Source organism: Ostrinia furnacalis, unplaced genomic scaffold, assembly GCF_004193835.3.
Source record: "Ostrinia furnacalis isolate ACB-3 unplaced genomic scaffold, ASM419383v2 OfSCF4659, whole genome shotgun sequence".
NCBI classification, from domain to species: Eukaryota; Metazoa; Arthropoda; class Insecta; order Lepidoptera; family Crambidae; genus Ostrinia; species Ostrinia furnacalis.
This window is the reverse complement of record NW_021134898.1, coordinates 113,452-138,405: the sequence shown is the minus strand read 5'-3', so window position 1 is coordinate 138,405 and position 24,954 is coordinate 113,452. Positions and strand designations below refer to the sequence as shown.

Genomic DNA, 24,954 nt, shown 5'->3' with positions numbered 1-24,954 from the left:
TAATATCATCTTGGTAAGGCTTTGATCTTTAAATGTAATTTTGTAATTCTTTTCAAATATGAATGAAGGTTAATACATAAACTCGGAAATAGAATTAATGTTTTAGGTCAAGATTGTAGTAGAGGTATCAGCATTGTTTAATAGGATCGTCAAATATTCCACCAATCGTAACATAAGCATATTTAGCTTACCACGAGGGGTTAATGGGATTATTATTAATTTTTATTTACAAATTGCTATTTGCTAATATTCTTAAAAAATATGTGGTCGATTTTACCATGTCACATGTCTTCTACTAATACCAGTATAACGGCTCATTGAGCTACTGGGAAATTGAAATATTTGAAAATCTGAAAATCTGTTGTCAGAAATAAACTTACTAATTAGAGACTGTCTCAAATAACAAAACGACAAACAGGTATTTTAGTAGGTAGGTAACAGTTGATTTTTTTGAAAATGTTTTGCCCCATCTTGATTTATAAATAAGCCGAATTTTCCCGGAATAATGAGAAAAACAAGTCCCAAGTAATTTGCTGGAATAAATAAATTTATTTGTTCGATTGTCGTCGTTCGATTTGAGCCTCCCATTCCCGTGGGGGCTTGTTTTTGCGAAGGAAACGGGAATAATGCCCGCGTTATATTCGTGCGTGTTGACAATCACTCCCGTGATTATTTGCAGATGCCCCCTTGGGGGTAGGGAGGGGGCTGTGTCGATATGTTGCTTGTCGATGTAGGTGACTGTCTTATCGTGGATTCTTGATTATTTGATTAATGTCATTCTATTGAATTGTACATTGTTTTCCATAAGGATACACAACACAATCAATAAACTTTCTGTTCCTTTTAAAAGTTTTTCTTTGGAAGATACAAATATCGTGCTCCTAGTGAGTATAGGTACCAGAAGTCACTTAGCAATTTCTAAGTCACTCTCTATGTAACTCTTTTTCATGTCTTTTTGCTCATGCCTGCATTAGGTGCTAATTGAAGGCTCAGGGAAATCTTAGTTCTTTCTTGGGGTGTATAAATCACTGCAGCTGTAGGCAATATTTCTCGAATACACTGTAAATTCTGACCAAATAAAAAGTAATAAAAACAAAGTTAAAACCACTAGTATCTATCCCGATCTAAACCTGCCACGTATCAAAGGACCGATAAAACATCAACCGCCGATACTGTTGCGTTTCACAACAAAAAAAAAAACGATAGAAACATCGCGCAGTCAATATTTGCGATGCAGGTTATTGCGATTGCGCCAATTAGCGTTCGGCTGAGTCGTGTTTGGATATCGATAAATCTACAGCCGATGTTTATCGACACCGGGCCGCCACTAGTGTAACCGTACAAGGCTTGTTTAGATTTTTACGCAAACAGCGAGCCCATCTTTCTAATTGCCTTAATTAAAAGCAGCCGGCAATCGAGAAAGCGGAATATGCCCGCAGAGGCGGCGCGGGCATGGCAAAGGGAGAACAGCTAGTCCATTCTGGGTAGACCCGAATAATTTTATAATTTTTTTTTAATTAGATATATCACCGCCTGATAAAATATTTTCGTTCTTTATTCTTAGATACTTCTTTTTATAGATGAATATATTGTTGGTAAGGTACAAACAAACCTTACTCTTGAAACTGATTTTACGTATAAGGTGTCTAATGCCCTCAGGCATAAGCCCTCCTTGACTTGGGCCACGGGGAGGTTGGGTGAAAATTCAATACAAGTGAGTGTGTTGGGTTATACAGTGTGAGTCACGTTAAAGTGTACATATGAAAATAGATGAAACTAGACCTATTTTTATCGACAAAAAAGAGGTCAAAAAATTTTTGAGATTTTTTTTTAATTTTTTATAGAATTTTTTTTCTTCCAATTACTTATTGTAAAGAAAACGAAATAACTTTTAAACTAAGCGGTATATCCTGATAAAATAAAAACAGTAATAATGCTGAATAACAGGCAATACTAAAAAAATACATAAAATACATAAACAAGGCCAACAAATAATAAAAAAATAAACTTTTTGAAAAAAATCTGCTTTTAAATTCGTGTTTTTTTGGTTATTTGATAAATTTCTCCAAAAAATGCCCCTATAACCGGTGGTTTTTATTACTTTGTATTATTCTCTATCGTATTACCTTCGTAAAACCAAAAATCGCATGTCTCTATCCCTATCACAACGTTTGCAATGATCGTTTGAACTAAGCCTCTCCGGGCGCGCCATTCAACGCTTCGTTAACAACGAAACTGAAAATGGCTCTAGATTTGTTATTTTGATAACGACAAGTTAGATTTCAAATAAAAACAAAAGATTTCAAAGTAAAATAAGCATTTTAGTTAAAATTAAAATTGTCTCTAACTGTAGCGGAGAAAAATGTTGTGGCAGGCCTTTGTTCAAACGATCATAGCAAATGTTGTAACAGGGATAGAGACATGCGATTTTTGGTTTTACAAAGATAATACGATGGAAAATAATACAAAGTAATAAAAACCACATGTTATAGGGGCATTTTTTGGAGAAATTTATCAAATAACCAAAAAAACACGAATTTTAAAGCAGATTTTTTTCAAAAAGTATCATTTTTTATTATTTGTTGGCCTTTTTTGTTTTTTTTATGTATTTTTTTAGTATTGCCTTTTATTTAGCATTGTTACTGTTTTTATTTTATCAAGATATACCGCTTAGTTTAAAAGTTATTACGTTTTCTTTACAATAAGTAATTGGAAGAAAAAAAATTCTATAAAAAATTAAAAAAAAATCTCAAAAATTTTTTGACCTCTTTTTTGTCGATAAAAATAGGTCCAGTTTCATCTATTTTCATATGTACACTTTAACGTGACTCACACTGTATTTCAATGAATTATTTCATAATAGAGTAGAGAGCTAGATTTTGACAAGAGAGCCTGGACTGGCCTATCCGTTTAGGATGTGACCAAAAAACGCCTTTTTTGTGTGCCCAGCTTTCGGTTTTCGTTTTTTGTTAATTGTGCATTGCCTTGATTGGTGGTTTCGGAAAAAATAATTACCGACCTCTGTGCAGATTGTAGATATTAGGATGGTTACATTGCTGGATGCGAATGTTATTTGTTGGATTTTAAAGGATGCAAGTGTTAAAAAAAGTTAATAAAGTTCTTTAAATGTTGATTATTTATTTATTTATTTTATTGGGCTATCAACATGAGATACAGTATTAAATACAATTAAACAATTAAGCCAAAGGTCTCTAGCTAACTGCTGCTAATTAATAATTTTAACTTTTACAACAACGATTTAAAATTTTAACTTTTACAACATCAATAAAATGTCAACATCAATAAAATCTTTCGTATTGACAATGTTACATCCACAGTCAGGTACAAATACAAACAGAATATGCTGATCGGGAATATTTGTTTTATTATTTATTAAGCTGTAAACGCTTTGTATCACACGCTGCGTCCATCACTGCATAAGCCTTAGGGCCCTTTTACACTGCGAGTTTTGAAAGCGATACAAATGCTTATTCCCACGGAGTTATCCCGTTTTTTGCAAATCCAAATATTTCAAATATTTAGGACCCCGTTTAGTAGTATAAATTTTTTGGAATTCGAATTTTAAACGCACAAGTGTGTGTTCTCACGACTGTCCAGTTTTACTGGACCCCCCAAAACTGAATGAGTCCTCAGTCGTGATGCAGCATCCATACAGTGGCAAAAAATCTACCCTCACACGCGGGTTACTAAAAGCAGCAACAATCGCGATACAATAGCACGACTAGTCGTGACAGGCGCGACTGTAAAATGCGCGTGTAATGCTGAAAAAAGTCGCAATGTGTAAGCTCCCTTAATCCGCAAGTTGGATTAATTCGATTGTGTTTGCATCCCCCCCACCCCCGCGTATAATTACCCCTGGCTGGGGTATTAATTGGCTAAATTTTAATGATCTGCAAATAACGGTTTTGTACAGTCCACAGCATGTCAGACTATCTGGCAACTAGTGTTAAGTGAGTTTGTTCCGGCGTTTCTTCTCAGCACCTGCCATAATAATATTTTATGTTTGTTACGAAGCGCTGGTAGGGCCCAAAAGATAAGGAGACATGTAAAGTGCCCCTTAAGGGCTACCTTTTTTTACTGTATTTGACGTTCATAAGTGCCACCAGTTGCAGTGGTCAAAATTTAATAAAATTAGCCAATAAGTTCGCAACACGTCTTTGTTGGAATAAGGTGGCCTTGTCAACTTTTTGGTCACTTTGGGTGTCACGAACTAATTGATGCTGACTGTACCTACTGTTGGCTGTACCACGGACAACGTTGCAACTTTTTGGTGCTTTTTTGGTAAATGCTGCGGTTTGATTTTGCCGCGGTGAAAATTCGATGTTTATTTGTTTCAGTTATTAATTACGATTGGTGTAATCAACGCTTGCAATTATTTATGAGGCTTTGATAAATAATTTTGAAGTTACCTAGCTTTGAGCGTAATGATTTCATAATGATAACTATTTTTAAACATACATAATGAGAAAATATGTAATATCATTTGTCAGACATCTTTTACCTGAAGAAATCGCGACTTCGTACGCGTGAAAAGTTGAAAACCCTTAGGTAACACTTAGGGATATGAAAGTAGTTCGTCCTATTCTCAGACCTACTGAATATACGCTCACAATTTAATAAGAATCGGTCAAGAAAAAAAGAAACGTCAAGCTTTGGTTTTTCTGTAAGCTTATTATGTCGCTCATCGAAATAAATAAGACGTTTCCGAAGAGTTTTGTTACAAACACTGCTGGGACGCGAGATTTTTTATATTAGTTAGTATGATGTCAAATTTCTAGCAATATTATCTAACAAAACTATAAAAATTCGTGATATAACCATTGTATCATTTATCAGCCGACAGGACATTTTTGTTTCAAAAACATTAGAACATCATAAGATGCCAAACTAAGTTCCTTTTTAACCAAGACCCACCCCAACACGTTCAACCCTAAAACGCGGCTCATCGTTCAATTATACAGATCGGCGGATCGTTTGCGCAAACATAATTACGCGACTCGACGGGTTAATTAGACCGCGGCTCGCGAGGGTTGAAGGGCGAGGGGACTGGAAATATGGCGGTGATACTGAGATTTAAAGTTTACAGATTACTATAGAAGAACTTGGACTTGCTTTGAAAATGTAAAAAAAGGATACCTAATGCCTTTTTTGGCTGATATTTTGAATTTGACAAGAGGATGAACATGTGTTAGAGCGCTTTCACGTTTAGGCGATTTAGCAGCGCGAAAACGCGCGGCGGACGCGCTGCCGAAAATTTTATACTATGTGATAGCTGATGCATGCCTTCTCATTATAAAAACGCCGCTGCCACGCTGCTGTCGCGCTTCTCACGCCCTAATGTGAAAGCGCTCTTAATGGCATGGAGTTATAAAGGTTAAAGAAGCTATCGTAAGCAAAATTCTTGCTCCATTTTGGATAGAATTAAAAGTTAAAACATTAGTTCTGTCTCTAACCAAATCATTAAAACAAGCAGCGCTAGATGGCTTACAGAGTATAGTTTTCTCGCGACCAAAATTTCAAAGTCGCACTAAACAAAAGCAAGGTGTATTGATTGCATTATTATTATAGTTCAGTTGAACAGAGCGAGTGTTCGGATCGCAAAATCTATTGCGTGATACGGTCTTTTTCAGTCAAACTAAGGAGAGTTATACGTCAGTACGTCAGTACGCAGAACTGACGGCCGATGGGGCAGAAAGGTTCTGGAATGGAGGCCGCGTACCGGAAAACGCAGCGTGGGACGTCCACCTACAAGGTGGACCGACGACATCGTAAAGGTAGCAGGGAAGCGCTGGACGCAGGCCGCTACCAATCGATCAACATGGAAAGCATTGGGGGAGGCCTATGTTCAGCAGTGGACGTCCTGTGGCTGAAATGATGATGATGAAGGAGAGTTATATGATTTTCTAACATCAAATTTCTTTCGCAGAACGGAACTCCGAACGCCGCCTCTCATACCATCCCCGCCGCCGGCGTCGTCAGCCCCCGGCGGCGCGCCGTCGGTCGCCGACTCGCCGCCGACGCCGCCGCCGCTGGAGCTGACGCCGGACACGCCGCTACCGCCGCTGCCGCCGATGCCGCCGCCGACTACTTGTGAAGCGATGATGACGACGACTGTTGTGACGGTGAGCGACTGACAGTCAATACTCAATCATCTATTTTATTGCTGCCCTCTGTGCTGTGAAGCACGGCAATCGGGAGAATCAGAGGGAGGGAGATTTGGGTTTTACTGATGTGTATTTAAAATACCTAAGATGTGTTAACCATACATTATTAATTTAAGAAACTTCTTCTCTAGTAACCTTTTTTAAAGACCGATTCTATTCCAACCATACATCTGCTTTATTAAATCTCTATGAAAGATATAAAGGAATTACTAACTAAGTAGAGAAATAACCTAAATGATTTAACGCGGTTGTTAATTTTCATAATAATTGATCAAATGCTTACAAGATTAGTGTTTACTAATAGTTTGTCTGTTCCCCATTTGTTTCTTTATGCTCTCGATTTTGCTTCTGTTGTCATCCTGTGACACGATTAGCAGTATGAACTAGCACTAACAGTGCATTTCTCCAACAGACATCATCATCACCCACCAGCGTGCCCTCCCCGCTGCCAGCGACCAGCCTGGCGCCCGCTACCGTCGCTCCCGCGGCATCGTCGCCGGCGCCCGTCTCGCTGTCGGCGGCGGCGGTGTCGTCCATCCCCACGCCGCCGCCGGGAAGCGCGCCGCCGACACCGCAGCCGCCGCCGACGCCGACACAGCCGCCGCCGACGCCGGAGACAGGTTGGTGGAATTTGATACTATTTCAGGATATTTTGACTGCGTAGTTACCGCAGAAGTTATAGTGCATCAAGGAAGTTACAGTTACTTTTGAACAGTTTTACCGTTATTTTTTATCTGCCATATGATAGCTGATTTTATCTGTCACATACCTCTATCCAAGACCTGTGTATAAGTTTTTATATCCTATCCTATCAGGACCAGGAACTTAGAAGGTTTTGCGGGCCATAATTACGTGATATAAACCATAGCTGGGCACCGTTAATCAAATAGTTAACTTCGTTAATCGTTAAACCGTTAATAAAAAAATTAACTTCGTTAAACGTTAAAACGTTNTAACGAATAAAATAAAAATAAATGTTGAGCTCCATACAAAAAAAAAGGAAATTGTCAATAACTTATTAAATAATAACTTTATCAAGAAACGTTACATAACATAAAATATTCCTTTTTGGTAAAGGAACACATTGGCATATTTATTTTTTCAAAATTCGGCACTTGATTTTTGAGCGACGCTAAGTCTATGAAGCTCTAATATCAGCCCACCGTGCGGCGCATGCGCTGCACCGCTATGCAAACTACGCACGCTCCCCATTATGGGCCTTACTCTATTGTGCTAGAGCACATTATGCAACCACACATAACGAGCGCGTTATATTCATAACTCGCGCACGGACTTTTAATTCTTCGGTACTCGTAATAAAGAGCAGAATGCAGCATGTTCTATCTGTGGTAAATAGTTTTCAGCGAGGTATTTTAACCTCTAAGTCCCAGTTAAAAAGTTGAAAATTCAAAGAATGGTAAATGCCCAAAGAGTTGATACGCAACTGAAATAGACTTGCGTTATGGTTAAACGTTTTTGGTAATGGGCAAACTCGCTCGTTTGCGCTTCAGAAGATGTAGATAGTGTGAAATGGCGCGATAAAGTTGGCACACAGTATTCAAATGGAGGCACTTGTCATTTAGATGTTTAGAAACACTTCCAAGTGGCTTTTCGTAAGCTGCTTCGTAAATTCTTAGAATTCGAGTTTCCAAGTTAGGGGAGACTGGGGCTGGTTTTAACAGGGGTAAATACTAACAGCGTAATTACATAGAACCTATTCGACTTACCACGCTAATTCCAACGCACTTTGTGCCTACGAATAAGCGCGAACGTGTCTCGACCTGTCAGTTGCCGGCCAAGCGTCACGGGAGCAGGTTGCGTCAGACGCCTCAAATTTCACAGGAAAATGAACTTTTTTACGTGTTTAATTTTTTGCATTACTCTTTAAATATGTATCGTAGAAAATTGGCTTTGGTATTGCATAAATCCGAATTTATTGTGTTTTTCATTAATTTCAAAGTTTTAATCGAAAATATAACCGGTAAAAGAAAAACAATAATTTTGTGCAAAATGAGGTCGTGGGGTTGGTTTTAACAAAATGCACGGGGTAGGTTCTAACGCGTTAATATTTGCCCCGAACATTGAGTAAGACTGACTTTTATAACCAAAGTTGTATGTTGATTTATTAGAGAAGTATTTTTTTTGTTATTTTATTTAATAAAGATAGATTTAGTAAGTTTTAAGTTTATTACACATGTTTAAACGGTAAGGAGCCGAATTTCAATGATCATTTGATGATCAAAAATTATTTTTTGTTCTTTGATTTGAGTAATGCTGATTGAGTAAGTCAGTTTAATTAACTAATAAAATTTAAGTTTTCTGTTTATTTTATGAACGGTAAGGAACCGCATTTAATTTTATTAGTGTTTCTAATAAATATTGATTATTATTTTCATATTTTGTTGTTTATCTTAGCCAAAATCCCATTCCCAACTATAAATCATTTCTTACCCCCGCTGTTAAAACTTTCCCCAGCGATGTTAAAACCAACCCCAAACCGGGGGTAAGATCTAACAAGTGACTTGTTTGGAAAAACTCGATTTTTCTCAGATATGGTAATTATAATATACATTTTGTTGTACTTTACGTAAAGCTCATTAAATTTGACATCACGTACCAAAAAACCATGTTTCTTGCTAAAGCAGTTCAGAAAATATTACGCTCAAATCAAAATTTGTTAGGACCAGCCCCAGTCTCCCCTACTTTGAAGTGATGTTGCAAAACTAGTGACAGTTTAGTAATAAACATTTTACTGTACATAAAAACCTTGTCCCTAAGTGTTATTGTTTGCTATATGAGTAGTCAAAATAACTCATTCCCAGAACGTGCCTTACGAAGTATCTTCCTTTCTTCTTAGTGGGTATATGCTGTTATTGCATTTGTATTTACAGCGTCTATCGGAGTTGTCTTTCATTATTTGCAATAAAAAATATCCAGGACTTGTAATAGAAGTACTTAACATATTATATCAATGTCATATTCTATGTTCAATATTATTAGAAAAGGAAACTTCATCATCATCAGGTATATTATCATCTCATAAGAATCAATTTGCATGTGACACCTCCGACAAACAGCTTTCTATCCATTTGCTACGAACAAAATTTATTCACAATATCCATACCTATGTAACTATTTAGTTAATCCTGATATTAGTTGTTGTTTAAAATACCGATTTCTGGTTTAGAAAGTACCTATATTTGTTTAGTTCAGACCTACCTATCTTTTTGTTTCTACAAAGCTCGACAGGTCGTTCGGCCATAGAGACAGATGTTAGTATTTTTGTCGAGCGAACTTCCTCCGTCCACCGAGCGTAGGGATAGGGCCCGAAATAGAACCGCTCGAGCGTGCGGCTCAGGTGGAAATAGGTAGGGCTGTAATTATTATTAATGACTTCATTAAGCAGCTTGTGCTAAGTGTGGGCCTGGTTAGATCAATTTAGTTTTTTCATACGCGGAAAACAAATTAATTGATACCGGCTTGGCTTTTTATTCTTCGACTGAGTCTGAAAAACGCTACAATAAAAAATATGCTACTTAATTTTATAGTGGTGAAGAGTACGATGGACAAAGAAATCATAATCTGTAAAATCATTTCACTTATCATGCTATTATAAACATAAGCCTTCTTCTATAGTGGGTAAATCTTCCACGGTGAAACCTTATAAGCTGTTGCAGGCGCGTCTCAATCAGACCAATCATATTCCTTTCAGAAAATTATGTTAAAATAAGTTGAAAGAGACAGTTACACCAGAATATGTGATATTATAATAATTTTACAAGTCCATTTAGTAGTTAAAACACGTTAGCAACACTTGTAGTCGGATATTAGCTGGAACATGTTCATGCGGCGGGAAGCGAGAGTGGTCGGAAGAGCCACGAAGGACCGCCCGCATCCTGGCGGTATCACAGCCGGCTCTTTGTGATGTAATGCCCGACATTTCCCTCTTGAATGTAAAGCTGTTTTTCATTTGTTTCATAAGTGGTTACTTTTTAATATTGATAGTTAGCAAAACGGTTTTTCTCTTCATAAAACAGCATGCCAGGTGTGATGAGTAAGATCGATCCTTCAAAACAACGCGTTTCTGTATTCGTTTTCGTTTCGCTCTTGGCAGAGCGGTCGTGGTCATGTTGAGGCGTTGTTGACATCGGTTGTAGAGGCGGATACAACTCTTCGCACGATCTCCCGCCATCTCTCTCTGTTGGTAGAATGTCTGGTGCAGTCACATACGCTGTCTCCCACTGCCGATTTCACTTGGTCGGTCCATTATCAGTTTCTGTATGTAAACGTCAAAAAACTGTTTCCTAAGCTTTTCCAGTCAAAGTACCATTACTATTTTTTTCCTTGCGTGCTTGTTAATGAATTTATAATACCTAAATATCGTACCTACACGATATAAATTTATCGAAATACGTACTATTACAATAGGTAAAACGAAGATAAATAATAATTGTAATATCATTATTAATTATACCTACGTTTTATTTTCTTTCCAATGGCGCACATCTTGGCAGTACATTTGAATCGCCAATAAACTGTGCAAATAATGATTAAACGTCGCCATATGTTTCATTGTCATTACAATTCACTTGTTTTGTACACATCTACAGCACAATACGTTCACTTATTTGCCAAATGTAGTCTGCTTTTGTATCATGAAGTGTTTGATTAATTCATTTTAATTATTTTAAATTGAAAATGAAAGCCTCCCAACTACTTATACTCTAATACGAGTAAACTAATAATTGTTTTTCTACGACGCATTTCGTGTTATTTTTTTTATAATTAACGAAAAATATAATAGTTTTACTGTTATGCGCTATTGATTAGCAAACATTGATTGTATTTTATTTACGACAATAATGAAGTAATAAATAATTTTTCATTATAAGTTAATCACTCGTGTTTATACATGTTATTTACTTTTACAAAATGTTTTCTAGGTATTCATTGTTGTTTTTGGCAGTGCAGATAGGTAAATATAATTACTGAAAACTCTGAAAGTCCGAAACTTTATCAAGGTTCTGTACAAGCTCTATAAGACTAAACCTTGCCCAATTCACTACTTTGTCTGTTTAAATGTGTGTGTACATGTATCTGGCAACTGAATAACGGATATAGACTTTGGGTTCATTTGTTTTCATTTGATTCTTTAGCAATCGTTGTACATGCTACATTCGATCTTTCACAATCTTTGATGAGACAAGTACTCCACTTTTAGTCCCCCATTTATTGATGTATCACTTTCTTTCTGTTAACCCATAGATGCAGCTGTAAACACCTTCGATCGGTTTATGTGCTGACCAATATAGCCCTTTGATCCTCGATGCGTTGCCCGCGATGACGGATCAGCGGCCATCAAGTAGAAAGCCTCTGTTGATATTACCATTCTATTTCGGCCGGATTTATTGTTTCAGGGGTCGGTCTTTCATCGAATGATGATGGAACGCTGATCTTTTGATTGGTGTATGGTTATGAGCAGTTAAAGTTCCCATTTGAAGTTCACGCTGATGTAGCTTCTGTGTGTGATGTAGAGTATTTGAGTGTATTCTTGCAAGGCGAGGCTTAAGGATACTTCTTTTTGAGGCTGTTTTCAAGTGCGAAACAACTGAACTGCGACCTATCTAAGGATAACCGACTAGCTTTAAAATGTTTCTGTTAATTTTCAATTTCAGCCCCTGAAAATCGTATTCTACGCCTCTGTCTCCGAAGGCAATAAATTATAAAATTTTGAACAATGAATTAATACCGCAAAAATATAGTGATCCTATAACTCTTGCCAAAGAATTATGAGTACAGCTGTTTTGAGCTTCCAAAGTCGAAGGAAGACAATACTTACTGAATTATTTCCTCACTGACGGAGGCCGCGCGACCGGCTGAGTACACATTGGACTGGGCGGAGGATACTGTAGTCTTTGTTGCCTGTGTGTAACCAGTCTTACGTAGAATATGTGCCATAAATTATTTTGACACGGCAAATATAAGGGAGATATTAACTATTTTGCGTCACAAGTCTAGAAGAAAACAATCATTTTGTAATTGTGAAAATTTAATGTAATAACAACTTGTAGAGGTAAAGTTATACTCATTATGGTACAAAATTTGAAGGTGCTGCACTAATCTTATTAATTTGAGGAAACTAGGATTCAAATTAAATTCGTTAGTGCCTCTTAGCCGTTAACTCCTGTCTCTAATTACCGTTTTCGTCTGGATTTAGCCATTTATTTCATTAACCCCAGCGCTGCCGGTCATTAGCACTCAGCCCTATTAGGAACGATCCCTGTGAGAATTAAGCAAAGTTGATCAAAGCAGGCGGCGCTCGGCACTCGCGAGGGTTGTTTAACGGTCTCCTGATTCCGCTTGGGGTCTGACTACATACTTAAACTAAAATTATCGAGGAAATTAAATGTCACCGTAAAATTGTGAATTCCGTCAGATTATAATCTGACGTAGTTAAATTACAATCTAACCTAACATAACCCACTGTTAGTTTATAATCTAACGTGTTATATTATAAACTGACGAAGTTCACAATTTCACGTTTACAAAAATACATAAAGAAACAAGAAACAAGAAATTAATGAAAATAAATAAAGAATATTTTTTTTCTTTCTTTCTTAATATGTTAGTCTAAAAATGTACATTTAAGTCATTTATTTATTGTAATAGGTATATTAGTCCTTTACATATTATGTAGTTGTCATTTTAAGCTCTGCATATTTGGTTTTCAGCTTGGTTTTGATAGAATGATTGGAAGTGATAAATAACTATTAAGATCACATTCTCCTTAATACTCGTATTATCTAAAAATAACGACATAAAAGTACCCCAATCAATAACGTTATTGTATTCACTTCCTTATTCCATAAGGATCGTATTCCAGACGAATATTTCATTATGAATAGCGAATCCATTGGCATTCCCGCTGAAATATCGCGGGTGGCAACATAAACAAGCGTGAACGATGCAGCCTCGGAGGAGGGTGCTACGGCCCTCTGTCTGCCCTCTTGTGCAGACGGGAAATATTTTCATAATTTTGCGTGTCGAGGAAAGTTAAATGGTTTTTCGTTGTAGTCTTGTTTGTTTACTGAGCTTGAAGTTGGCAATTTGGATGTTTTTATAACATAATTTACGTTATTATGAGTCGTGTGTAGGTAGGTGGTATTGAATATTTTTGTTGTAGCATGTTGCGTATTAATTAACACTTTATATGCAGGGTATGATTTAAATCTCCAATCTCTATATAATTAATACTTTTATTTTTTCAGAATTTCAATAAATTTTCGATATTATCTCTATTCCCAAGTGTAGACTTGAGTTATCCTGCTGAAAATTAATAATTCCTCTGAATCTGTACCTTCTGCCATTCATTCCGAGATTAGCTCTACTAGCTCTATACAAACAGGAGGTCAGAAAATCGTGGCAGGGAACTTTAAATCTCCCCTTAAATAATATATGACAAGCCGCCAGACAAACAGAAGCAAAGCAACGCAGCGCACAATGCGCCGAGTGGCGCATTGCGGTTCGCACGCGCGTCTAGACGGCTGCAGGCGCTATACTACGCTATACTTATCAGCTGCTAACGGCATTATTTAATACTATTACCGCTGACGCAACACCTACAGGTTCTCTGCAATAAACTACAGTTGTGGCAGTCTCAAACTACCACTAAATACACTAATTGACGTACAAATTATAACAAAAAAGCGTTATTTTTTGCCTGTTCTTGTAGCAGTCTCTACGATCCGTGTAGTTATAGTTGAATGAGTAAATCTGAACTGGTACGATGGCTAAAAAGACGGCGTTTGTCCACTTACTGTATCTACAATACGGTCAAACACCTGTGTACGTAGTTAGCTGAATAAGAAGTACCACTTTTTAGGTACAGTTTAAAGTTTTCCAGGTTTTTTTTTTAAGTTTCCATTTTACGATGATCTCCCATCGCCCTCAGAACATCGTGTTAAGTAGCTACAAAGCGTGACGTAATAACGGAATAGTTTTTAAGGTTTTGCTAAACTAAGGTAGAGGTATTTTTTATGGAACTGCATTATTAGTAGACATAATACAAATGGATTTACGGATCGCCTTTTTACTTGAACGGACAGATAAGAGTCTCCTGATGTGTTTCCTGTTGATAAAATGGTTAAGGGACTTTAAGGGCTTCTTTTGCTGTTTCTCTTAGATTAATAAAACCTAGATGGATAGTCTTCATACAAACGCTTCGTCAAGAGTGAGGCAAAAATCTTATGTCATTAGTGTCAATTTTGTTGGGGAGTGTAGACAGTGAAAGCGATTTTCCCGAAAGTAGGGAAATTTTTAATACGTTTTTAATTATTTTATAACTAACAAAAACAAAACGCATCATGTACTTACTTATTTATTGAATTCAAAGTACCTACATAATTACAATAAGATAAATCGACTGAAAAGTATCGATTTCATAAAAAAGGAAGTGTATTTGTACGGCGAACAATTGGGAAATAAATTTTCTTGTTACTGGTATCATTCCCGTATTTAATTTTTGAAAGCCAAATTCAAGCAAAATACGCGTCGAATCGTAGTACTTACTTATGAAATGTAACACTGGTCACTTTCTTTAGTTTTTCTGATGTATTTAGACACCCTTTCACAGCACAAACCGTCTTAATTAATTAAAAGTCGTCGGACGTGTTAACCAATTTTTCACTTTGACAGTTCATGTGACGTTTACGAGTAAGCCATTCTGGCTTACTAAAATCTGCCTCACCTTTCGTGCATTGACTATCTATCTAGGTTTTATTAATCTAAGCTGTTTCTCTTCGATTTTACCATCTTTAACCGAGGGCTGCGTCAAGTCCTTGGCAGCGGGTGCACAAATAGTGCACTATTTCGGCTCCTCCCGCCCTCCCTCGACCTTCAGTTATTTCCAGCCGCGACGGATGCGTTAGATCCTGATAAAATTCCTGAAATCTTGAGCGGTCTTTTCGCGGTTCTAACTGAGAGAATCACTTTTATACCTGTCTTTGTTATGTTTAAAGTTTTGTTTTGAGGATCAAGTTCAAGATAAAAATAGTACAAAATATGCATCAATTCTACTTCTTTTGCTGTCCATCCTCTTCGCCATTGGCCTCATTCTTACGACGAACACATTGTGGACTGTGGTAAACAAAAAGATATCATAAATTAAACTGTTTTATCTCCTCGTACGCACTCACGCGTCGGTTGTACTAATATTACCAAAATGGCCGCAAACTTATTAATGATATCACCAGCAAATTGGCGTGTGTTGCTAATTGGAGCCAAACATTCCTCCAACGAAAACAGATCAAACACACTTTTCCATTTAATTTATTTTTTTGTAAGAATGAATAGAAAGTATTCTAAGAATTTATTGTGCAAAGATACTCAAATATTGTTTTGGTAGTATTCACGTGTTCTGTGTTGTTTGGTTCGTGATGATTCATTCAAGGTACATATTATCAGCTGGTAAATAAAGATACATACGAGTATTGTAGGTACTTTATGAATGTAATGTGACACCTGCGTTGGAATTTGTTTTAGCTACAGATAGTTATTTAAATTATTCGATTGAAATAGTTCCCACCATTCTACTTACGTCGTGTCAAAATAATTAAAAACTACAGACATCAATACCTCTCCCCTAAATTATTTTCAAGTATGATCAACAAAATTATTCCCACTGTTCCCTATCTCGACCCACGGAGATAAACTTTAATAGATTTAGTGGCACCAGACAACATAAACATTGAAACAAGCCCAGACGTTAATTCGATGAACCCCCGAAACCTATAAATAATCATATACCCACCAATCCATCCCCCGGGAGTGAGTTCCCACGGCAAATAACTAGTCTCGACACTTGACTGTTTCAATTGGGCTCAATTGGATATGAAAAAGTTTCGAGTTTTATTCTGGACGATTGTTCTTTCACAAATATCGCACTAAAGCTTTTCAACAGCTTTTAACACGCCTAAAAGTTATGTGAAGTGGAATGAAATTGTTCTCGTACTTTTGTGTTTTCATTCCTCAAAGTTTTATTGGGCTTTGTTCCAATCAGTTATTTTTGTAACTTATTTTTTAAGCCTGAACTTAGCTTATCGTTACCACTAACGAAACCTAATATGTATTTGGTCAATATGTCTGATAAATAAATGCAAATGTATAAGCCAAACTCTATGGTAGAGTCTGAAATTTACAGAAGAAAGCGTCAACTTAACTATCCGAAGCTTTTAGGCACTATAGCCGTAGAGTTGCTAATCCAATGCGTTTCCTTATAGCGTGTATCCGCCATTGCCATAAGCGTAATTACATTTGCTCCTACTTAACATTTTAAACCCTCTCCGCCCAGCGATTTCTTTCCCAAACATGGTCTATATAAATTCTAATTATGGTTTTATGGCGTCCTCTCACTTTCGTTACACGCTCGTCACTCTGCGTAACGCATATTGATTGCCGCGGCGTACGATCACTGCCCTGGGGAAGACTTGCGCGATACAAAGATCGACTCTCCCGCTCTGGGGTGTGGGGAAAGGGGTGCGAGAGAAAGGGAGGGGTAACTCGAGATTAATTCACGTGGTGCAGATGCTGCGGATGTTTTATGCGGGAGGGAGGCATTTCTTAAAACGGCATTTTAGCATTTGTTCGGTGTTTTTTTATAGTGGTAATGTTATTTTTATTCTCTCTTAATAAGTAGACTTTAAAACGTTTTATAACTAAAACAATAAAATGTTGCAGATATTCATGAAATCGTTATTGTCCACGAGATCACGAGACCCACGCGTACGAAGTCGCGGGCGGCCGCTAGTTTGAAATAACAACTTGAAAAAAAAAACGAACTGCCTCTATCCTCATGATTGTTTTTATCTTAGGGTATCTGGCAGCGTATACAGATACATAGTGTTATTTAGTTCAAACAGTATTTTCACTTCTATTGAATTTCAGTTACATGTTTTGTTAATTCAGCATGAGAAATGCTGAAGCGTACTGAAATAATTGAATTTAACGTAAAACCACATCTATGTGGGCTTTCAATTTTCAAACTTTGCACGGGAATCATCCCTGAAATCTTGCGTAACATTGTTCAAGGAAGCACGAACTTGACCTTTCCTGGTTCCCTCGTACATACCGGCGTCCCGCCCTCCCAGAGTGCCCTTAGTCCTCGCAGGGTTCCCTGGCGAGCGGCCGCGTCATGGCGCTCGCAGCATGCTTATAACACGCGTCGAGCGCTCGCTCGCGGTGACAGCGCCAGTGTGTGGGCGCCCTAACTGTAGGTTGTACAGCGGTTAGTGATGTGTTAGTAATAATTAGCGCTTGTTTAGTTTGTAAGCTGTTGTTACATGAGGTGAGTGGACAAACTTTTATTACCTACTCGTTATTGTTTTTTTTTTTTTTTTTTTTTTTTTTTTTTTTGGACAATTTCACACAGCGCCAGCTAGCCCCAAAATAAGCAACTCAATGCTTGTGTTATGGGTGCTAGCTTAACGGATATACTACTTATATACTTTTTTTTTATTAAATACATACATATTATACATATTTACACCCAGACCCGTCACAGAAATTAAAATTCATCATTTCAATTTCTGCCCGGCCGGGAATCGAACCCGGGACTTCTCGGCATAGTAGTCCGTTCTGAACCACTACACCAAACGGCCGACTATTATCTATTTATCCTTGTACTTATCTATTTTCAATTCTACTTATTCTAAGTATAAGCCAATCTCAAAGTAGCACATGGAAAACTGAATAAGAAAGTATTGTAAACGCAGAAAATCCAATTATCCAGACGTCAAGCGGAGTTTTCCTCTGATAAGCGTTATCAGGCGCCGGAGGCTGCGCGCAGATTACTGATAAGAGCCGGTTTCTTCCGCGTTGGATAAGCCAATTTATTTGCAATGCAATGATAACACTTGCTCTGGATTTGAGTGCTAAAATATCATTTTTCCTCTAAATTGGTCCTTCGTAGATTGTTGATATTTTAACATTCGTTGCATTTGTTATGCATAAAAAAAAAGGGTGATGAAGAGCTTCTTGCTGCAACATAGCATCTGTAACAACTAAGATAAAAAAAATAGGATGCTACAATGTTTCGCTTGGTGTGCGGTCTCATCCATACATTGAAGTGAACTTAAACTTTAGTGACCGTAATCTTTCCAAGTGAACCCTGTTGTGTAGGTGGTCTGATGGCATAAATCCTTTTTATTATGATATAATAATATTACGAGGAAACTTCATTGTATGTCTTATAATAGAATAGAATATGTAATTCAAAATAACGACCCCTATAAATCAAGGCTGGTACGACCGAATAAAAAGCTCCTAGCCAAAACAACAGCTCAAATTGAACTTGCTATACCACAGGGGCTCCATTCATCTAACATCAGCTCGGTTCCTACCAATAACTATAAATTCCCATGTTTGTCGTTTTGAACGACTGCCCGTGCGTGAACTGAATCTATTGTATGATGGATCTAACCTTTCATTGGAAACTAGCCCGTATTCCGTCAAATATAGAGATTGGGTCATACCATACACTCATATCACAAACCGTGGGTTTCAATATGAAATGAGTAGAACAACAGACTCGTATGACGCTCGTGTTGACGCTCGGATCACGCACGTCATGTAAATATCCGAAATTGAAAACGAAATTAATGTTTTCTTTGAAATCGAAGGCTTTATTTTGATTGCATTTTCATTATTCATGAACATTATTATCATCTCAATTACTGATTGTCATATTGCAGATTTTAAATTTTCTGATTAGATAAATAGCTTAAACCTCAGCAGCCAAGCTCTAAAATAAATAAAGCTCGACTTGATGATGCTTTTATAACCCCTGGAGCATGCTCCATCAATTTTATATCTAATCGATATAAATCAAGTCTAAATTAAATAGTTCATATACTTCCTCCATTTACTTGCTGACGTACCTAATTGACGTATGAACATAACTTTTTACCTGTCTACTTGCGTAAAAATGCAGTTCGGTACAGACGTGGAAGGTATTAATTAATAAAACAATGCGGTCGTGCAAAGGTTTATAGTCCAGCTGACATTCTGCGCGTGCGCCGGTCGCGGTTCGTTAACATTTAGCAGGTTCACGTGCTAGGCTTTATAATATGGAATGTGTTAATTAGTTAAGTAGTTTTTGCAGCGATTTTTAATCCTGTTCATTTGGCTTGAACATTCTAAGTTCGACTGGCATTCAAGAACAGTAATTGATTTTAATTTATTAAGATAAAATGATTGCATTTTACTTGCAATTTCTTGCAACATAATAAAGAGTTGACTGCGCTGACCCGAGCAGCGAAATAAAATGAATATGATGATGCTTAACTGAAATCTTCTCTCATGATGAATGCATCCGTATGACTATTGTGGCGAATCCACTCCTACCTAATGCACGCATATATTTAGCTTGCCTTAGCAGCATTTAAAAAAAATACCCGCAGATCTTGACAACGAATTCAGAGGTACCTGCTCCATCATACACTTAAGAACAATTTAGCTATAAGCCTATGACAGTGCAAATGCCTTAATGACCCTCACTGGACGTGACACGCCACTCTCAATCGGAGGTCGGCACTTTGGCAGTTACAATACATTGTCCAATGATGTGCGAGCGCTTTCGCATGGGTTGGTTCTTGTACACTTCAAAGAAAGTTCCGGAACATCCTAAGTAGCATGGGAACCACGAAAGTACCTCATATGGACTGCATTGTGTATTGTAATAGTGCCAGATGTCCTACCAATTTGAAATATAAGCTGCAAATGTCTTAATAATGAAACTAAAAATTGAGTAAGGTTAATTAGTTAAGTGAGTACTTTGAGTACCCTACTAACCGCTTAAGGATCCCCTATTGCCACTCGTAGAAAATGACTCATAGCAACTCATAGATTTCTTCATTTCTATACGCTGTGTTAGTCTCACAGCTGTAATTGAAAATCAAGTAAAACAGGTTTCTAAGTGAGAAAAATTAACAGCTTGTCTGGCATTTCTCACCCAGCTAAGAAGACTCTAGCGTTTATCTATTTATCTATCTATCTACATCGATAAGGTAACGGAGCGTTATTACGCGGTGTAATTGCGGTAACGCGCAATTACTTGACCCGCATTCACGTGCCGACAGGGTTGCCAACATCATTTAATTAGCTATTTTTTATTCAAGCTTGGGGCGCATTTTTGACTTCTGTAGGTTATTTATATTTGTTCGTTTAAAAATGACAAATGACAAAAAGGTCTTTTTGGTTGGTGTTTTTTCTACTAATTTTCGAATTTACAAACATAATTCCACAAAAAATAAGTTTTCTGGAAAAATAAAAGTCTACCTTCTTACGTAAATTATTTTTGACTGAATTATAAACTAAATCTATTCGGGAAACAAGGCAGCCCTCACGCTGCGTACTGCCTGGTACTACGCTCGCGCATCCAAATTGCACGTTTTGCTAGAAAGCCCGTCTTCCGCGAGGAGGTGCACTTCCGAACATGGGTATAATATTTCGGTCAAGACTACATCCAAAACGTAACTCTGTTTCGGCAATTTATCAAGTTTTGTCACACTTGACACATATTTTTAGTTGATAAGGGTAAACGTCCAATAATGCAAATACAAATCCAGAAATAAAGTCATTGCCACCTCTCTAAGACCGAAAATAATAAATCAATTATAAATGCCTGCCCGCAATTAACGAAGTGACGTTGATTATTTAATGATTGTTACATCGGTAACATTTTGATTGTTTTTTAACGAACCGAAAAAAAACTGGAAAATTAATTAATGTTTCAATTAAAACTAACAAATTAGGTACTTGCCTATTGATAATCTTGAAGATTGATGTTTTACCGTAAATAACGCTAGTTTTATCTGTCACATATTATGTTTACAAAGTTTACTATAAAATGAGAATTATTTTTATTAAATAACCACCTTTCGTCTTGGTACCTACATCAATAACTTGTTTAAGTGACTGTCAAAGTTCTATTAAATACACCCGCATTGTCAATCAGAATAAAATGTAACTAAAATAACACCAGATAAATTATTGACCAACCCGGATTTGAATGTAAATAGTAAAATAACCTTCTATGATCTGAGAAAATAACAGACAGAACTGAATTAACTAGAGCAATGAAATGAATGGATGAAAGCATTTCTATCGCTTCGTAATAGGAAAACAGACGAAAATTGCCAAAAATTATAATAACAATGGGCAAGCCATGGTCCTCGCTCGACTGCGCACCACAACGCGACTCGCTTTCTTCCAGACCCAATAGTATGAATGATACACTAATTTATTGATTCGATGCGATATAAATCACTAAACTTTACTAACCTAATACTTTTCATTTTATGTATTTTCATTTGAATATTGTAGTGTTGATTATTTCATTCACTTTTACTTATTAAAATATATTAGAAAGTAATTTTCGACACAAATATTTGTCTACGTTTTGATATTTCTGCGGTAAATCAGTTTTAGTTTCTGCAAGTACACACGGCCACACTGTTAACTATACATTTCCGTTTTTGCTCTCGCTCTCATCAAATGGTGATTCTTTGCGATAGAACTTGACGACATGACCGGCTATGGGTAGTTAACACTGTTGCCGATAGTACAGAATCACAAATATTGTACTAGAAAAGATATTATAAGAAATACCAATTAAGATGATTCTACTTAAGAAAACGAAACATCTCTTCTAATCGTCCGAAATAGCATTTCACGGTGGGCGCTCACCGGCGCGCGCGCAAACAAAGCGAAATGCCGCGACGAGGCGGCGAAACGCCGTCGATGCGGCTATTAGCTCATTAATAACGAATTTAGCCGCTGAATGAGACGAGCTATTTGGGTTACAACTTTTCTGATGCTGAATTCAGGTCATTACTATTCACGACATCTGTTAGTTGTGGTGTGGTAACGTAATCAATTTTAGATGACCTTTTTATTTAATTGATGCTATAAATCGCTTTTAATAACTTTGATTGTTAAGCTTTACTTTACATATAACTAGCCAGTAACTTTAGTAACCTGATAAGTATCTTGGTTAGTTAGCAAATTGCTTTAAAATCTTTTTATTTCTGATTCGGGTCATTAATTTTCCTATATTGCTCATTTTAATTCCGTCCATATTATTTCATCGTTCATTCACTTCGCTACGTAGCATACCAGTATGAACCGAGTTCCGGTAAAAAGTAAAATTTTTCAACTAAATTCTCTAATTACTAGATTGTCGAATTAGATAATACTTAAGTATGTTTTGTTGTCGAAGTAGTAGAAAGTATGTAAACTCGGTGATCGAGTACACAGATTTCCTTTCAGAGGAAACACGACAGTTTAAAACAATCGCGCCTTACATCACAATCGGCAGCCGGGACGCTCGCGATTAACGATTGTCGATTCATCGATTAACGCCGATTATCGATTCAGTTGCGAAATGATCATTAGCCTTAATAGTGTCGCGTGGGTGGGCGCACTTTTTACTGCGTTTCGTTGCACGCTAACTACGAGTATGTGTTGTAATTAAGAGACATGACGCAAGTTTCAATCTCTTAAAACTACGTACGAGTAAATCCATATAAATATTATAAATGCTACAGGATCTCTATATCTATATCTCTGTCTGTATGTTTGTAGTTAAAAATAAATCGTAAAGGAGGTGCAATATTAATTGAAAGCTTATGGTGTCCCGACACACATGGGTATGCTAAATATCAATTAATTGTAGCATATAAAATCAAATCCAAAAGCTATTTGGGCTACAAATAATGCAATTAATAATAGGGTTAACGACTAGAGTTATTCACAATTTTAGTTTACGTGTGTGACCGTGAAAACTTTGCGTGTTACGAAAGAGCTATCTATAGCAATCATTTAAAGATTTTCCACATTTGTATTTTGAAATGTTGGTTTTTCTCCAATATTGACGTGGCCAATATCAGCTAATTGATATTACTGCTGTAACTAGAGGATTTACAGCGAAACAAAAAATGATCATGAGCATTAAATTGATTTAATAGCTGCATTTGATTTCTTACGGTTATGAAATCCCCGTTTTTGTAATGTTCCGATTAGCGTGGAAAATGTATCGGAAGTGCATTTCGCGAAACAAGTGATCTATGAAATTAGAATACCTCCCTGACGCCGATCGTACCGAAAACTCGGTAGCCCGGACTTTCACGTTTTCACTTTCCTGCTCACTCAGAACTAAATCAAATGAGCCGATTGTTTTCGTATTGTTTAGCGCAGGTGGCTGCAGAACTGAGTCATCACATTACACCATTAACCCACTATTTCTCGGGTATCATGTGATTTATGATAGGAAACATGATCTTTGTCTATTTAAACATTAAACGCAAGATGTGAGTTTAGTACAACATTTCAGTAGTGAAAACAGAGTGCAATATTTGGTTTCTAACGGACAAAGGGCTCATTGGTCGCTGAATAAATATTTGGAATTACTTATTTTGATCTTGTAAAAATAAAATCATAGAAATAATTTACATAGGGTACTTATTTTTCTTTACATTTCGAATCAGTCTCCATTGTTTGTTAAAATTGTTTATTTATTTAAACTACCTAGAAGTTACCTAGTTAACACCGTGTGCGCACGCGCATGGAAGCTTAAATGCATGATCAATTAGCCCGATGTAGACACTACTAGACACCTGTGGCACGACGTTGTCGCTCGGTTGCTGACCCGCGCCATTGAGACTGTTATTTGGCTTGTCAAACTTTATTTGCGGTTGCGTCCATCTTGCGGTCACGCACGAGCTTTTATGTCGATGATATTATAGGACTACAAAAAGACAACGTGTACTTATATGGCAATACTAATATCATAATTATAATAATTTCTGTGACGGGTCTGGGTGTTTTCTTTGTATAATATGTATGTATTTACAAAAAAAAAAGTATTTAAGTATGTTTATATCCGTTGTCTAGTACCCATAGTACAAGCTTTGCTTAGTTTGGGGCTAGCGGCGCAGTGTAAAATGTCCAAGGATATTTATTTATTTATCTATATCGTAACAAATTATTCAAATTACAATACCAAAAAATATCTTTGCAAACACTTTTCACCGTTTGTTAGCCCTATAAAAAGTTCCAACCCCAGTGAAAACCGCTTTATATTTGAGGAGGGACCCTAATAATCCGCTTAACTATTTGATAGGTTGCGCCATAATAAGTAGAGCTATTAACAAACACTGCTATTTCTATGATGTAAGCAGGCATTTTATTTTAATGATGTTTCATATTCCACAAATTGCATTATACTTTATAATTTCTCCTAGTCAATGTAATAAAAATCTCGCATTTTACTCAGTGGCTGGAGAAAAGGTGAAAACCCATCGACTTAAGGTAACATATTAGAGGTTGAGTGCAGGCATCAATAAATGGATAGGATATTTGTTTTTAAATTCAAACGGCACGTTTTATCAGTTATTTTCTTCGACTTTTCACTTGCTGGCATCAGTTCAAATCCATAAAATAGGTATGCATCTATGAGCTTTTCTTTTCAGAAAGCTTTTCTTTCTCTTTCTCACCTAGGAATTAACGCACGAGTGAGCCGCTAAGTCGAAAACACATTGCGGAGTTAGCTCCCTGAATTATTCAAGAACTGCCGTATACAAGAATAATTTCACACTTGCGACACGGTGGGGTAAACGAGCGGCTGTTTTGAGTTGTAAATTATCCATTTAATATGAAAACACTGACTGTACGTTCTTGTTTATAAATATAGAAGACTCAGGTACAGTAGTGCCAT

At 36.9% G+C, this 24,954-nt stretch overlaps 2 protein-coding genes across 4 annotated transcripts in view; both read left to right on the top strand.

The window, feature by feature from the left end:
* The window catches only part of gas2 (growth arrest-specific protein 2), a 452,494-nt gene that overhangs the window by 378,202 nt on the left and 49,338 nt on the right, over positions 1–24,954 (top strand). Inside the window, exon 1 of one of the 3 annotated variants that reach the window (XM_028314319.1) lies at positions 17,394–17,526. The exons of the other annotated variants lie outside the window; for them this stretch is intronic. The gene's annotated coding sequence lies outside the window, so the exon portion shown is untranslated. Of the gene's footprint in view, positions 1–17,393; positions 17,527–24,954 lie in introns of those variants that run through there. 3 annotated transcript variants of the gene reach the window in all.
* The window catches only part of LOC114359818 (nuclear receptor corepressor 1-like), an 88,784-nt gene that overhangs the window by 50,806 nt on the left and 13,024 nt on the right, over positions 1–24,954 (top strand). The window contains exons 12-13 of the mRNA XM_028314331.1: positions 5,948–6,143; positions 6,598–6,805. Coding sequence (XP_028170132.1) covers positions 5,948–6,143; positions 6,598–6,805 — 404 coding nt within the window. The remainder of the gene's footprint in view (positions 1–5,947; positions 6,144–6,597; positions 6,806–24,954) is intronic.